Source organism: Mus musculus, chromosome 8 (genome assembly GCF_000001635.26).
Source record: "Mus musculus strain C57BL/6J chromosome 8, GRCm38.p6 C57BL/6J".
NCBI classification, from domain to species: Eukaryota; Metazoa; Chordata; class Mammalia; order Rodentia; family Muridae; genus Mus; species Mus musculus.
In genome coordinates this window covers 111,191,346-111,205,661 of record NC_000074.6, presented here as the reverse complement: position 1 = coordinate 111,205,661, position 14,316 = coordinate 111,191,346, and the positions used below count along the sequence as shown (strand labels likewise).

Here is a 14,316-nt window from a genome sequence, read left to right as displayed (position 1 = left end):
TAAGTAGGTTTTATAAATAACTATGGATGTTAATTCCTATTAAATTCTGAATTGAATTAATAGTTCAGTAGAAGTAGTTTTCTTCTTAATACTTTGTGTAATTCTTTGACTTGTTAATAATTCCTTTATAAATTAAAAAATAGTTATATATGTGTGTGCATGCAAGTGTGCATTTGTTAGAGCACACTTGTGGGAGTCAGAGGACAGCTTTTGGAGTTGGTTCTAGCCTTCTACCACAGGGTTTCCATGGGATTTATGATGTCTGCTATCTTTCTGTGTGATAGAAACAAAGAAAGAGTAGTCTCATGTAGGAAACACTGGAACAAAGTGACACATCTGAACAAGCCAATTGCTTTTTGCAAAAGGGTGTAGCACTGTCCAAGCCAGGTTGCAGGAACACGGTGGGCAGGAAGTACACTTACTTTAAAGGCGTGCGCCACCACGCCCGGCTCACACTTACTTTTTTTTATTCTAATTCTGGTGGGGACTGTGCCTTCCCCACTAGCTTTGGTCCAACATCATAGTCTTTCCGATTGGCTAGTTTTAAAAGAAGGATAGGGTCAGCTGCTAAGCCATCTGGACTATAGAGAAAGTGAGGGACCAGTGCTTTCTATAAACAAAAGTTTAGCATGTTGGGAAGATTAAAAGGTTTGTGTAAAAGTTTTAAAGATGGGGAAGTTGACATTTCTCACTGGGCTAGAGGTTTTATCCTGTCAAGCCGTCTTGCTGACCCAACATTTTAGTTTTCAATACTATAGACATAAGAATTTTGAAAAATAGGTGCTTGTAGAGATGGCTTATTAAGAGCCAGGTATTCAGGTACTGTTTTTCCAGAGAACTGGAGTTCAAGTCGCCCAGCACCTACACATCTGGCAGTTAACAACCACCGGTACCATTAGTTCTTTTGGCCTCCTTGGTCACACGTGCATAGAGTGCACAGATAGACAAGGGGACAAGCACATAAAATAAATAAATCTGAGAGAGAGGGGAGGGAGGGAAGGAGGGAGGGAGAAATTAAAAAAAAAAGCTGGGCAGTGGTGCAGTGGTGGCGCACGCCTTTAATCCCAGTACATGGGAGGCAGAGGCAGGCAGATTTCTGAGTTCGAGGCCAGCCTGGTCTACAGAGTGAGTTCCAGGACAGCCAGGGCTACACAGAGAATCCCTGTCTGGAAAAACCAGGGCACACGGGGGAGAGCAATTACAGTAACTCAGTGCTAGAGTGCCTACATAGCAAATGCAGAAGCGTCTGGCCCAGGCTGAAGGCCGGAGCTCAGAGCCTATGGTCAATTGCCATCAGAACAGTATTAAGAGACAGGACCTTTAAGAGGTGATTGGGCCCTGAAGTCTCATGAAAGAGCCCATGCCTCTCTAGACCCTTCTGCCTTTCTTCGGGTAGAGTCCTGTAAGTTTTTCCCAGGGCTGTCTTGGACTCAGATTTTCCAAATCAGCTGGCACCTTGATCTTGAACTTGCAGCTACACAGAGAAACCCTGGGGGGGGGGGGTTGGGGGGGGGAGAAAACAATTTGAGCCAGTGTGTTGGTGCATACTTTTAATCCCAACAGTAGGAAGCATAGGTAGGAGGATGTATGTGAGTTCGAGGCCAGCCTGGTCTACAGAGTTCCAGGACAGCCGGGGCTGCACAGAGAAAACCTGTCTCAAAAAACCAAAAGAAAGAAATGTGAAAAAGTAGTACATAGAAGTTCAGTGTACACATCATAGAGCTTTTTCTTACAGTAACATTAAATTTGCTTTGGTTTGGCTGTCCTGGATCCCACTCTGTAGACCAGGCTGGCCTTGAACTCAGGAGATCCCCCTGCCTCTTCCTCCCAGATGCTAGGACTAAAGGCAGGTAGCACTCTGCCTGGCCAAATTGTTTTCTTTTAAACTAGTGTTTAGTGTTTGCTTTTCTGTGAAGCTGTTTCATTTTCCAAAGAGCTTTGCCATGCTTTTCCTCCTAGCAGTAACTAGCTTTTCCTCCTAGCAGTAACTAGCTGTCACTACACTTGTGGACAGACTGCTCTATTTTGTCAGGTAGTAATTACAGATGTATTTTTACATGATTTTCAGCTGCACCTCTTCACAGTGAACTTTGTTCCACTTTAACTAGAAGTGTGGCCTTCAGAGACATGGACAGCAAATAAGCCAGCCTTCCTCAGTAGCTCAGCTGGGCGAGTCCTCACTCACTCTCAGGACTGCTACAGCAGCAGCCTGACCAAGAGTTTTACCTCCCCTACACCAAGCACACGTAGTGGGTAAACTAAGTCAATGGACTTTGATCTCAAACCATGTAGGTGCAAATTCTGGCCCTGTCACTTGTGTGACTAGGCTACCTAACCTCACCATTGCTAGTTCTTCAGTTAAAAAAAAAAAAAGGTAGAGTGGAGGGGCATGCTTTTAAATCCATCACGCTGGCAGAGGCAGACATGTCTTTTGAGTTTCTGGCTAGCCAGAACTACATATAGAGTGAGACCCTATTAACCTCCCTCCCAGTGGGACAGACAGAGACAAGGACAGACAGGGAGAGGGAGAGAGAACACCTTAGAGTTAGAATAGGCAGCAGTCAGATTTATGACAACAGACATCAAACATTAGGGGTCCAAATATCTATCCACTGGCACAAATTTAGTTATTTATAATAATAAAATGGCAAAAATAGAAGTTAAAGTTACTTTAATTTTTTTTTTTAAAAGAACTCAAGAATGAAGTCATTAAATATAACTAAGTGCATTTTAAGTGGCGGTAACTTGTATTTCCTGAGCTGTCTATCTCAGATTCTAGTCTTAGCGGTCAGGGGTAAGTACAAAGATATATACAGGGAGTACAAACCCAAACTGATGTATTCAGCTACCTTTATTTTTTTTTGAGACATGGTCTTGCTATATTACATAGCCCAGTCACCTCCAATTCACACTCCTCTTGCCCTAGTTTCAAAATGTCCTAAATTAGTTTTTGAATCATCGTTGGGCCTCCTGTGTACTCTGTTAAGCCTAGGACATTCTTGTTTGCTTGCTTTGGTTTTAGGGGAGGTAGTTCTGAGGTAGAGTCTCTCTATGTAGCTCAAGCCGGCCTCAGAATTGGCCATTCTCTTGTTTTAGCTTCCTAAGTGCTAGGAGTGATCTGCCAGTTCAGGAACCCTGGATTGTGTGCGGACATCTTTGGCTTTATTTTTATTTAAAACTATGTATAGGTGAGTGTATGTGAGTGCAGCTGCCCTTGGAGGTTGAAAAATGACATCAGGGTTCATGGAGCTGGAGGTGCTGGGAACTGCACGTAAAGTCTCGTTAGTGAAGAAACCCCCATACTGGCCTTCATTGTGTGAGTGTCAGTGCACCTGCCTCTAGCTGGTCCTCTAGTTTCTTTTTTAATTAATTTTACTTTTATGTGTGTTGTGATTTGTGTACATGTATGTCTGTGCACCACATGTGTGCAGAGCTTATAGAATCCAGAAAAGGACATTTGATCCCTTGGAACTGGAGTTACAAATGGTTGTGGGCAGCCATGTGAGTGCTAGAAATTGAGCCCAGGTCTTTGAGAAGAGCAGCCTGTGCTCTTAACTACAGAGCCATCTCTCCAGACTCTACTCTTAAGCATTCAAAATTAGAAAATGTCTTCTTCTTCTTCTTTTTTAAAGAATACTAGTGTTGCTGTTGAAATATTGTATTAGTATATTTTCCCATTTCCATATTATACATTTGATAGAGAAGGGATTGTTTCTCTCTCTCTTTTTTTTTCTCCCTTGGTTTTTCGAGACAGGGTTTCTTCTCTGTGTAGCCCTGGCTGTCCTGGAACTCACTCTGTAGACCAGGCTGGCCTCGAACTCAGAAATCTGCCTGCCTCTGCCTCCCAAGTGCTGGGATTAAGGGCATGCGCCACCACTACCCAGCTGGGATTGTTTCTCATATGTACCTTTCTGGTAAATTTGCCCTCAGAGATCTGGAAGGTGTGTCAACTTCAGTTTACTTCCTGTGCTGAAAAGACATTTGATTAAATATTCAGAGTTTGGTTTTGACTTTATTTTTGTGATATTTGAAAACTTTATGGGTTGGGTATTTTAGTGTTTGTTTGGTTTTTTTAAACATTTGCTTTTTTTTTTTACTTCTAGCCCGAGAACGAGATTTCTTCAGACTGCAATCATGTAAGTGTGGATGTTCAGTGACTCACCATATGTGCTTTATAAATACGGTGACAGATTTTGGGATGCTCTTTCATTTCTTTCTGGAAGAGTTATATTTTCTCTGATGCTACTAGTTTTAAGTGGATAGTAAAATAAGCCTTGTTTAAAGAACTTTATAAACACCATTTCATTGTACGAATCATTAGGCTTGGCCAATACTAGTTACCCATGATATTCCTTACTGCAATTGCCATATAAAAAGAATTAGTTCCCTGCTTATCAAGTCAACAACTTCTTGTTAACATACTGTCATTAAGATATCTACTGTGTAATAGCACCTTCAAAGGAGAGGGGTATGCCACCGTGGTGGTTAATCTCAGCAGGCAGAATACCTGTATACATTAAATAAATAAATACAAAGCAAAACCAAAAACCTAAACCAGGTAGTGAATGATCAGACAGGTGTTTTCAAGGAGTAAAGATGGATATTCCTAGAAACTCAAATCTGAGCAGCTTTCCTTAAGGCTGCTCGAAGGAAAACACTAGCTTGTGAAGGCTCAGACTAACCCTGTCACATGTGAGCATTTGGGGCAGACCTTTTGGAAGCAAATATTTTCTCCAAAACTTTATCAGGGATTTCTTTAATGTTTAGTTTTTCTTAATACCACTTAATTTTTTATTTTTACTTTTAATTAAATGCGTCTATCTGTGGGTTTTGTGTATGTGGGTGCAGTGTCTGTGGAGGTCAGAAAAAAGTGTCAGATGCCCTGGAGCTGAATTTTTAAGTAGTTATAAGCCTCAGAACCCGAGTTCTGGGAACTTCTTCTGCGTGAGCAGTACCTATTCTTAGCTACTGAACCATTTCTCTAGCCCTGTGCCACATCATTTTAATTCTTAGTTTTTGTTTGTTTGTTTGTTTTGTTTTGTTTTGTTTTTTCGAGACAGGGTTTCTCTGTGTAGCCCTGGCTGTCCTGGAACTCACTTTGTAGACCAGGCTGGCCTTAAACTCAGACATCCGCCTGCCTCTGTCTGCCTCCCAAGTGCTGGGATTAAAGGCATGCGCCACCGCTGCCCGGAAATTCATAGTTTTAAAAATGTCATTTAGCAGGAAAAAAGAAAACACCTGAATGCTGGGTGCTGCTTTATGTTTGTAAATATTTTGCGCTTTTGTCTATGAAGGTGATGACTTTTGAGCTACTGGAAATGTCAATGTGCTTTATGTGACTGTATAATTAGTTTTGTCATTTATCACTGATGATAAATTTCATGGTGGTCTAACCAAAAGGTTTTTGTTTGTTTTGTTTTCTTCTTCCCTTGAACCCAGTTGTTGTGGAATTACAAGCTGAACCTGACTACTGATCCCAAATTTGAATCTGTGGCCAGGGAGGTTTGCAAGTCAACTATTTCCGAGGTAAAGTGTGAAATAATTGTGTGGCTATTGTGATTTGTAGGACAAAGTAGAGTCTGTTGACCCACTCCTCGTTAGGAGAATGAATGACTCAGTTGCTTTTCTTTTCTTGGAGTTCTTTCTCATCTGCCTTGGTTGTGATTCAGCAGGGATGTGTAACTAGACTAATTTTTGTGATTACCCACCAACACAGTAGGGTGAGATCAGGCTCTTGTTGTTTCCCAGATATACAGTACAGCTACTGAGGTTATCAGAGTAGATTTCCCTGGAGGTCTATAAACCTTCCTACGTGATTTGACTCTGCAGTTGGGCCTGTTGAGCATATGTATCAGATAATGGGTATTAGTATTTAAAAATTATCAATTTTATATAACTACAAATGTAATATAACAACTAAAACAGTTAATGAAATTTTATGTCTCTGTATGGATGTTTTGTTTTGATATAAGGCCTCCCAGTGTAGCCTTGGCTGGTCAGAAACACACTATGTAGAACTCTGCCTGGCTCTACCTCCAGAGAGCTGAGATCCCTCCTGGCATTTGGCTACCCTTCTTGTCCCCAGTAGTCTTTTGTGGGGTTATAAACATCCCAGTACCAAAGACACTTTTCTTCTTCCAACAGCAAGATTATACTGAAACCAAGACAATTAACCCCCATGACTGTACATGCAGTCAAGGCTCACTTCTAAACTCAGAATCCCCCATAGCACCTAAGTGCTGATATTATAAGCATTCACCACAATACATGGTTCCTTGGCGATTTCACTAGTTCTTCTGACTGGTTAAAAAATTGGGGTTCAAAAAAGCCAAACAAGTAGCTACAAATAAAGGAATCTCATCTTCAAAAAAATTGGGGTTCACCTAGCTTTTTTTTAAAGATTTATTTATTGTTATACCTAAGTATACTGTAGCTGTCTTCAGACACACCAGAAGAAGGTATCAGATCTCATTTCAGATGGTTGTGAGCCACCATTGTGGTTGCTGGGATTTGAACTCAGGACCTTTGGAAGAGCAGTCAGTGCTCTTAATCATTGAGCCATCTCTCCAGCCCTCATATAGTCTTATTGTAACTTGTTATACCATGTTTGATTGATATCCCTGGGAGGTCTGCTTTTTTTCTGAAGGGAAACAGAGGAGGCTTGGATCTGAGGGAGGGTGTGTGTGTGTGTGTGTGTGTGTGTGTGTGTGTGTGTGTGTGTGTGTGTGTGTGTGTTAGGGGACTAGGAGGAGAGGAGGGAGGGGAAATGCAGTAGGATGTAATACAAAAGAGAAGAATAAATGGAAGAGAAAATTGGGGTTCAGCTGGGTGTGATGGTATACACCTTTAATTTTAGCGCTTAGGACGAAGAGGCAGCCTGGCCTGCGCAGTGAGCTCCAAGAGAGCTAGAGCTCTATAGAGAGATGCTATCTCCCCTGTCTCCCAAAATGGGGGATTTCCACAGTTTCTCTGTTTGAATGGTTGACTAAGGAAAACATAATTACTGCTGTCTTATAAATGGCATTTGAGAGAATATAGATTAGTGGTTCTCAACCTTCTGAATGTTGCCAACCTTTAATACTTCTTTTAGTTGTGGTGACCCCCACCCATAAAATTATTTTTGTTGCTACTACATAACTGTAACTTTGCTACTCTTATGAATCGTGATATAAATATCTGTTTTTCAATGGTCATGGTGGCCTCTGTAAAAGGGTCATTTGACCCCCTATTCCCTTCAAGGGGCAGCGACCCATAGGTTGAGAATCATTGATAGAGATGAAACAATACACGAGTCAAGGTACAGGAGCAAGGCCTCAAGCTCTTTGCCCTGCTCCTGGATGCTCTGGGCGTCTGTGTCTAGGGATCTAGAAACTCTTCTAAACCTTGTTCTTCCAGATTTTTATGGAGATGGAGACTTCATTGTGTAACTAATATAAAGTGGGTGGAGAAATCCAGCCAGCCCTGTCAGCACTCTTCTTGGCCTTTGCAGCATTCTGTAGTACTGGCATGACTCCATGGAGTTGGAGGGTTCTCATGACCTACTACCAGGAGTTCAGAGAAGGCAACAGCCACATGACGGAATGACACTGTCGTTCCTTAAAACCAGTGTCTTTCTAAACATTTTTGACCCCTATGTAAAGAGCTTTTAATCTCAGAACTCAGGAGGCAGAAGCAGGTAGATCTCTGAGTTGACAGCTAGCCTGATATATTGAGTGTTCCAAGCCAGGCAGGTCTCCATAGTAAGAAATTATTTCTAGCAGTAACAACAGCAAAGTAAGTTTCTTGACTTAAATGTGATATCTTGACTTTACACCCGTAAAGCAGCCACGTTCTTTCTTCTTTTTTTGGAACAGATTAAAGAATGTGCGGAAGAACCAGTTGGAAAAGGTTACATGGTTTCCTGCTTGGTGGATCATCGAGGCAACATCACTGAGTATCAGTGTCATCAATACATTACCAAGATGACGGCCATCATTTTCAGTGATTATCGCTTGATCTGCGGCTTCATGGATGACTGCAAAAATGATATCAACCTCTTGAAATGTGGCAGCATTCGTCTTGGGGAAAAGGTATTTAACCCATGTACTTCTCCAATGAACTGGGGAACTTAGTAAATGAAAACCATTATGTAACTCACATCAGAGAAAACTAGGCTTGAAGTCATCTTAAAGTCAAATTTTAAAAAAACAAAACCCAAAAAACCCAAACTTGTACAGACAATTCCTTTAGTCCAAGACTGATTGACTTAGAACATTTTGTGAGGTTGTAACAAAATATTTCAATATTTATATTAGCTATTTCCCATGTTGCTGTAACAAAATACCTACCAGAAGCAACTTATGGAAGGAAGGATAGATTTATTTGGGCTTTCTGAGCAGATGCCATACAGGTCGATTGGTCATATTCCACCCACATCGAGGAACAGAGAGAGAGACCATAGCCTGCTCCACTTGCTGCCTTCTTTTATTCAGCACAGGACCTTTGCCACTTTTTAAAATTGCTCTTCTTTCAGTACTTTGAGCTAAACACCCTCACAAACGTGCCCAGAGGGCTACCTCCTAAGAGACTCAAAATCCCATCAAACTGCCAGTTAATATTCTTCATCACCTTTGTTTTCTGCAAGAGAAATTAAGAATGGTAAAGCTACTTCTCACTCTCAGGAGAACAATGTCCTGGTAACTGAATAACTAAAGAAAAGCTTATAATAAAGACAGAAATGAAGTAACTACTCAACTAGTTTCTCCTTCCTTAGTACAACTGATCTTCCATTCAAAATTAATTAGTCCAGTGTTCTCAACCTTCTTACTGCTCTGCCTTTAACAAGGTTTCTCATGTTGTGATGACTTCTAACCATAAAGTTATTTTGTTGCTATTTCATAACTGCAATGTTGCTATTGTTATGAATCCTTGACCAAGCTGGCTCAGTCAGTCAACAGGGTATTGAGGGAGTGAGCATTGAAAAGAAAGACACTTAGGAAACATAACCTGACACCAGCCAGTGCTGGGGCTGGGGTTTATTTTTCTCCAGTCTGCTTTTATACCATTCTAGGTACATGCAAAGAATATGGTCAGTCCTAAGGCATAAACATTAAAAGCTCTTGTGATCTTGACATGAAGATTTGAGGCAATCAACAAAAGGCTGGTTTTAGGAAAGAGTGTATTTGTCTTTCTTAACAGACTAGAAATGACACAAAAACATTTGAGTCACCCTGATAGATTTAGGAAGTTCCCCTGAGTTTGTTTAGGGTGTTGGGGATTACATTTGATTCCAACCTCACTCTTTGTAAAAACTTTCCACACTAGTGCTGCTGACACACTTCCCAGGAATCTTGGATAGTTTGACATTGTGTTCAGTGACCAGACAGGATAGTTCTTTTTTTTTTCTGGGTTTTTTGAGACAGGGTTTCTCTGTGTAGCCCTGGCTGTCCTGGAACTCACTCTGTAAACCAGGCTGGCCTTGAACTCAGAAACCCACCTTGCTCTCCCTCCTAAGTGCTGTGATTAAAGGTGTGCGCTTGCACTACCAGGTGACACTATAGTTCTATTATGGGAGATCTGTCGGTTGCCCATAAGAGCAAGAGCTGATAGGCTTCCCCACTCTCTGAATTACCAGTGTAAGACCTACTCTTAGCTCCAGGCCCTAAGTCTGCAGTGGCTGCAGCTGAAAGCCAAGACAGCTTGTTTATTCCGTTCTAATAAAATCACCACTGCTCCCTTGAACCTCCTTTGGTTTACTTTTATCATTTTCACCTTTTTGTCGTTTTTGCTTGTTTGGGGACAACAAATGCATTTGTATGTAGATAGCCGAGGCGGGTTTTTCAGATGCAGGGTTATTGGTGTATATCAACACACCCAGTTCATTTTTATTTTTGGTATAACTACCAATTAAGTGAAACTTCTATTCATTACTGATCCATCTTTACATACCAGGTTTTCTTATGCATAAAGGGCAGTGATAGGGGCTCAGTCTACCTCATAGAAAAAATAATATTCCTTCCTATGTCGTGTCCTTTAGGGCCACAGACATGTTTAAAACCTCTTAGAGCCAAACTTCAAGTTTGGTGCCACCGCAACTGACCGCCAACGATCAGAGAGGAGAGGATTCATGGTCAATCTGTTCTCATCCTTACTCTGTATAACAATGTAAAAGATCACGACGCTCAACCTTAGTGATTTATTTTTCCAAAGTGAGTTTTAGAGCAAAGATATGTTATCAAATCCCTTTGGGCTTTCTAAGTGAATGTCAAAATGAAAGGGCAGGTATCTAGAAGTGAATGTGTCGTTATGTATGTCGTGAAGGACGGTAGGATGAGCCAGCAGAACTGCTCAGTTGTGGAGCTGTGCTGTGCAGCTGCTTCTGTGCTTTTACTGACTTATCAGTGTGGTGTTTCTGCTTCTAACCAAACACCTGGAATAGTGGAGTCTTGTTCTTCAGTCCATGGAAGGAATCACAGAAAACCTCAGAAACTTCAAACTAGAAAATGGTTTATGCAAAGGAAAAGCCCAGCCTTCCTTACCATCTGAGTTAGTATTATTGTTGTTGGTTAGAGGACAAGGAATGAGAGAAGAAATAAAACCATCAAACTTCATGAGTATTTCTCAGGCCAACTTTTTCTTATAATTTTGGTTGTGAGCCTAGCCTTTAACGGCTGAGCAATCTCTCCAGCCCAGGCCAACGTTTTCTGACCACAATATAATTAATAAATATTTATTGGGAGTTGAGAGGACATGCAGCTCTTATAGAAGACCTATGTTTGACTTTCAGCACTCACATGTATAATATGCCCCCCAACACACACACACACACACACACACACACACACACATCACACATCACACATACACACACACACAAAATTTAAAAGTAGAATAAGTCTCTTTTTACTGACCTGAGTTTGATTTTCCAGATCCACATGGAGAAAGAACTGACTTCCATAAGTTATCCTCTGATCTTCACATGACACATAAGCAAATGTATACACACACACACACACACACACACACACACAGGCTTTGCTTTAATTTCTAACACCAAAGACATTAGAAAATATAGCTAGTTGTGGTGGTACACGCCTTTAATTCCAGCACATGGAAAAGCAAAGGCCAGCAGATCTTTGAGTTCAGTGCCAGCCTGGTCTACATAATGTGTTCTGGGGCAGTCAGAGCTTCATAGTGAGACCCTGGCTTTAAAAACTGATAAACAAGTGAAAAAGTTTTATTGACTCTTTTGTTATAGATGTGACATTCTAACTAGCCTTTTTCCTCCCATGTGTATGTGATGGTGTTTGTGTTATGTATGCTTGTTCTTGTGTGTGTGTGGTTATATGTGTAAGAACATTTGTGTAGGGCAGTCATTGTCCTTAAATATTGGGTCAGGCTTTGACTTGAACTCCAATCTTACTGTTAGGTCTAGTCTGGCTTGCCACTAGAGATCTCTTCTGCCTCTATAATGCTGGGATTGATTACATGTGGGCTGCTGTCCACCTGGCCCTTATTGAGAACTAGGGATGACACTGAGCTCTGTCCTCATGTGTACACAGCAAGCACATTACCTGCTTATCTGCTAAGACATCTCCCAGACTTGTTCTTTTTGTTTTAACCAGGCTTCCTGTAGCACAGGCATAGAACTTTTTTGAGGAGTTCAAAGTGACCTTGAACTCCTGTTTCATCTGCATCTATTTCCCAGTGTGATAGAATTTTATAGCTCATCCTGTTTGATTATAGACAACCTTGTTTGATTTACATACTCCCAGGAATGGAACCTAGAGCCTTTTGTATGCTAAGCATGCTATCATCCAGCCACAATCTCAGTACACCTACCTACCTAACTTCCTTCCTTCCTCTCTTTATTGTTTGCTTGTAAATAGATAGGATTTCAGGCTGGCCTCAAGGTCACTATGTAAGTGTGATTAGCTTTGAACTCCTGATCCTTCTGCCTCCATCTCCAGGTTAGTGCAAAGATTATAAATCTGTGCCAACATGCCCAGTGAGCCTTATAGTGTTACCTTACATGTGCAATCTCCCAGTGCTAGGGATTGAATCCATGAGCTGTGTATACTAGACAAACACTCTACCATTGAGCTACATCCTCAGCCTCAGACATATAGTTCTCGTTGTCAAATATTTGTATATGGGCTGGAGAGATGGCTTAGCCGTTAAAGGCTAGGCTCACAACCAAAATATATTTGTATATAATTCAGTTACTAAATGGGCAGAAGAAACTCAGGGTACCTTTGCAAACATTTTTATTTTGGAAAAAAAAAAACAATAGCCTGGGATAGTGGCACATACCTATAATCGAAGTAATCCCAGTGCTTGGCTTGTTTTTAAGTACAGAGTGTCTGTCTCTGTCTGTCTGTCTGTGTGTGTGTGTGTTGGCACACATGAGGATCAGAGGACAATTGGGGGAGTCATTTCTCTCCCTTCATGTGTATACCAGGGATTAAATATAGAACATTAGGTTTGGTGGCAAATCACCTTTACCCACTAGACCCATCAGTTGTCTTTCAAACTTGACTATAAAAGCACTTTAACTTGTAAATATCTAACTCTTAGAGGTAAATGAGTAGGTACTTTTGCAGTATTATTTCAGTATTCACATAAACTGTGCTTGTAACAATAGGTTATTTTCTCATGAATTTCTTGCCAAAAGCAAGCGCAGAACAGCCAGGTCTACACAGAGAAACTCTGTCTCAAAAAAAGAAAAAAACAAACAATTTTTTCTAGCTATACATGTACAAAACTAAATAACTGATGTAATTTAAAAATTTAAAGCCTACCGCTTTAATGGGGGGAGGAGGTATCCTAACATTTAAACCATACTAATTCATTAACTGTTGAGCTATCTGTCCAGTCTCTCTGCACCCGTTTCTTTAACTAAATGTTTATTTGAATACTGTAGGGTGAAAGTTTTTAAATATTTTTGCTATTTTAGGATGCACATTCACAAGGTGAGGTGGTATCATGTTTGGAAAAAGGCCTGGTAAAAGAGGCAGAAGAAAAAGAGCCGAAGATTCAAGTCTCAGAACTCTGCAAGAAAGCCATTCTTAGGGTGGCTGAGCTGTCCTCGGATGACTTTCATTTAGACCGGCATTTGTATTTTGCTTGCCGAGATGATCGGGAGCGCTTTTGCGAGAATGTGAGTTACTAAAAAGCTGTTTTTCCTTTCTTTTCAAGTGTATCTGTATTATTGTATTCCAGAATGAAATATACCAGCACAACCTTCACCAATAGGAAAACAACGGAAGCAGAAGATGGAATTAATCCCAAGATACAAAAAATAGTATTGATGCTCAGTCTTGAAGATGTAACTTCAAGTTAACAATTTGTTTCTGACACTCAGTATATACATTATTTTTTCTTCTTTCCCTCATCTTTCATTTTTTAGGTTGGTTGGTTGGTTGGTTTTTATACTCTCTGTATAGCCCTGGTTGTCTTGGAACTCACTATTTAGACCAGGCTAGTCTCAAGTCATCTGATTCTGTTCTCTAAATGCTATGATTAAAGGTGTAGACCACCATGCTGGTGTCAGTTGAAGACTGATCTGTGGTGCAGAGGTGGGACACCGCTTTAACCCCAGCACTGAGGAGCAGCGGCTATCACATCTTGAGTTTGACAGTTCTGTTCTATAGAAGGGATTCCAGCACAGCCAGGGCTACATACAGAGGCCTTGTCTGAAGAAAAACAGAAAAAACAAACTCTATTTTATCTATAGGAACCTTACTCTACCAGGAAGTCCTGTTCATATCCTATGGCTAAAGCTCTGTTACATTACATTTTTATATGGTTTTGATTAAGGTTAATAAAATAGATGTGACTGGATGTGGTGGCAGGGGCAGGTGGCTCTTGTGAGGCCAGCCTGGTCTACAGAGTGAGTTCCAGGACAGTTAGGGCTACACAGAGAAACCCTGTCTCAAAACAAACAAACAAACAAACAAACAAACAACAAAAGGGAAAGAGAAATTATCTAATGTTAAAGCCAAGTCCTTGGATAGAGCCTGATGATTCATTAGACACCTCTTAGTTCTTCTCTGTCTACATTTCCTTCCTGCTTTTCTTCTTCCTTTGCTTCCTTCTTTCCTTTCTGTGCTGCAGATTGAATGCAGTACCTTATACATGCTGGATCCCTGATCTTTGTATACACTTTAGCACTATCTGTCTTTTCTGACTCACGTATGCCCTCCCCTTCTGCCTGCTGTTTTGAAATTTTAAAATTAACTATCAGAGCCACTGATTATAAAGTTTTATTGACTGTGGTATCAAATTGTAAGAGAGTCCCTCTGATAATGTCCTTGAGTTTTTGAATTAACAGTGTAT

General features: G+C 40.8%; 1 protein-coding gene across 2 annotated transcripts in view; it reads left to right on the top strand.

Annotated features, from left to right (window-relative positions):
• The window catches only part of Glg1 (golgi apparatus protein 1), a 105,927-nt gene that overhangs the window by 53,549 nt on the left and 38,062 nt on the right, over positions 1-14,316 (top strand). For both annotated transcript variants that reach the window (NM_001368315.1, NM_009149.3), the window contains exons 2-5: positions 4,104-4,136; positions 5,440-5,526; positions 7,854-8,069; positions 12,935-13,138. In NM_001368315.1, coding sequence (NP_001355244.1) covers positions 4,104-4,136; positions 5,440-5,526; positions 7,854-8,069; positions 12,935-13,138 — 540 coding nt within the window. The remainder of the gene's footprint in view (positions 1-4,103; positions 4,137-5,439; positions 5,527-7,853; positions 8,070-12,934; positions 13,139-14,316) is intronic.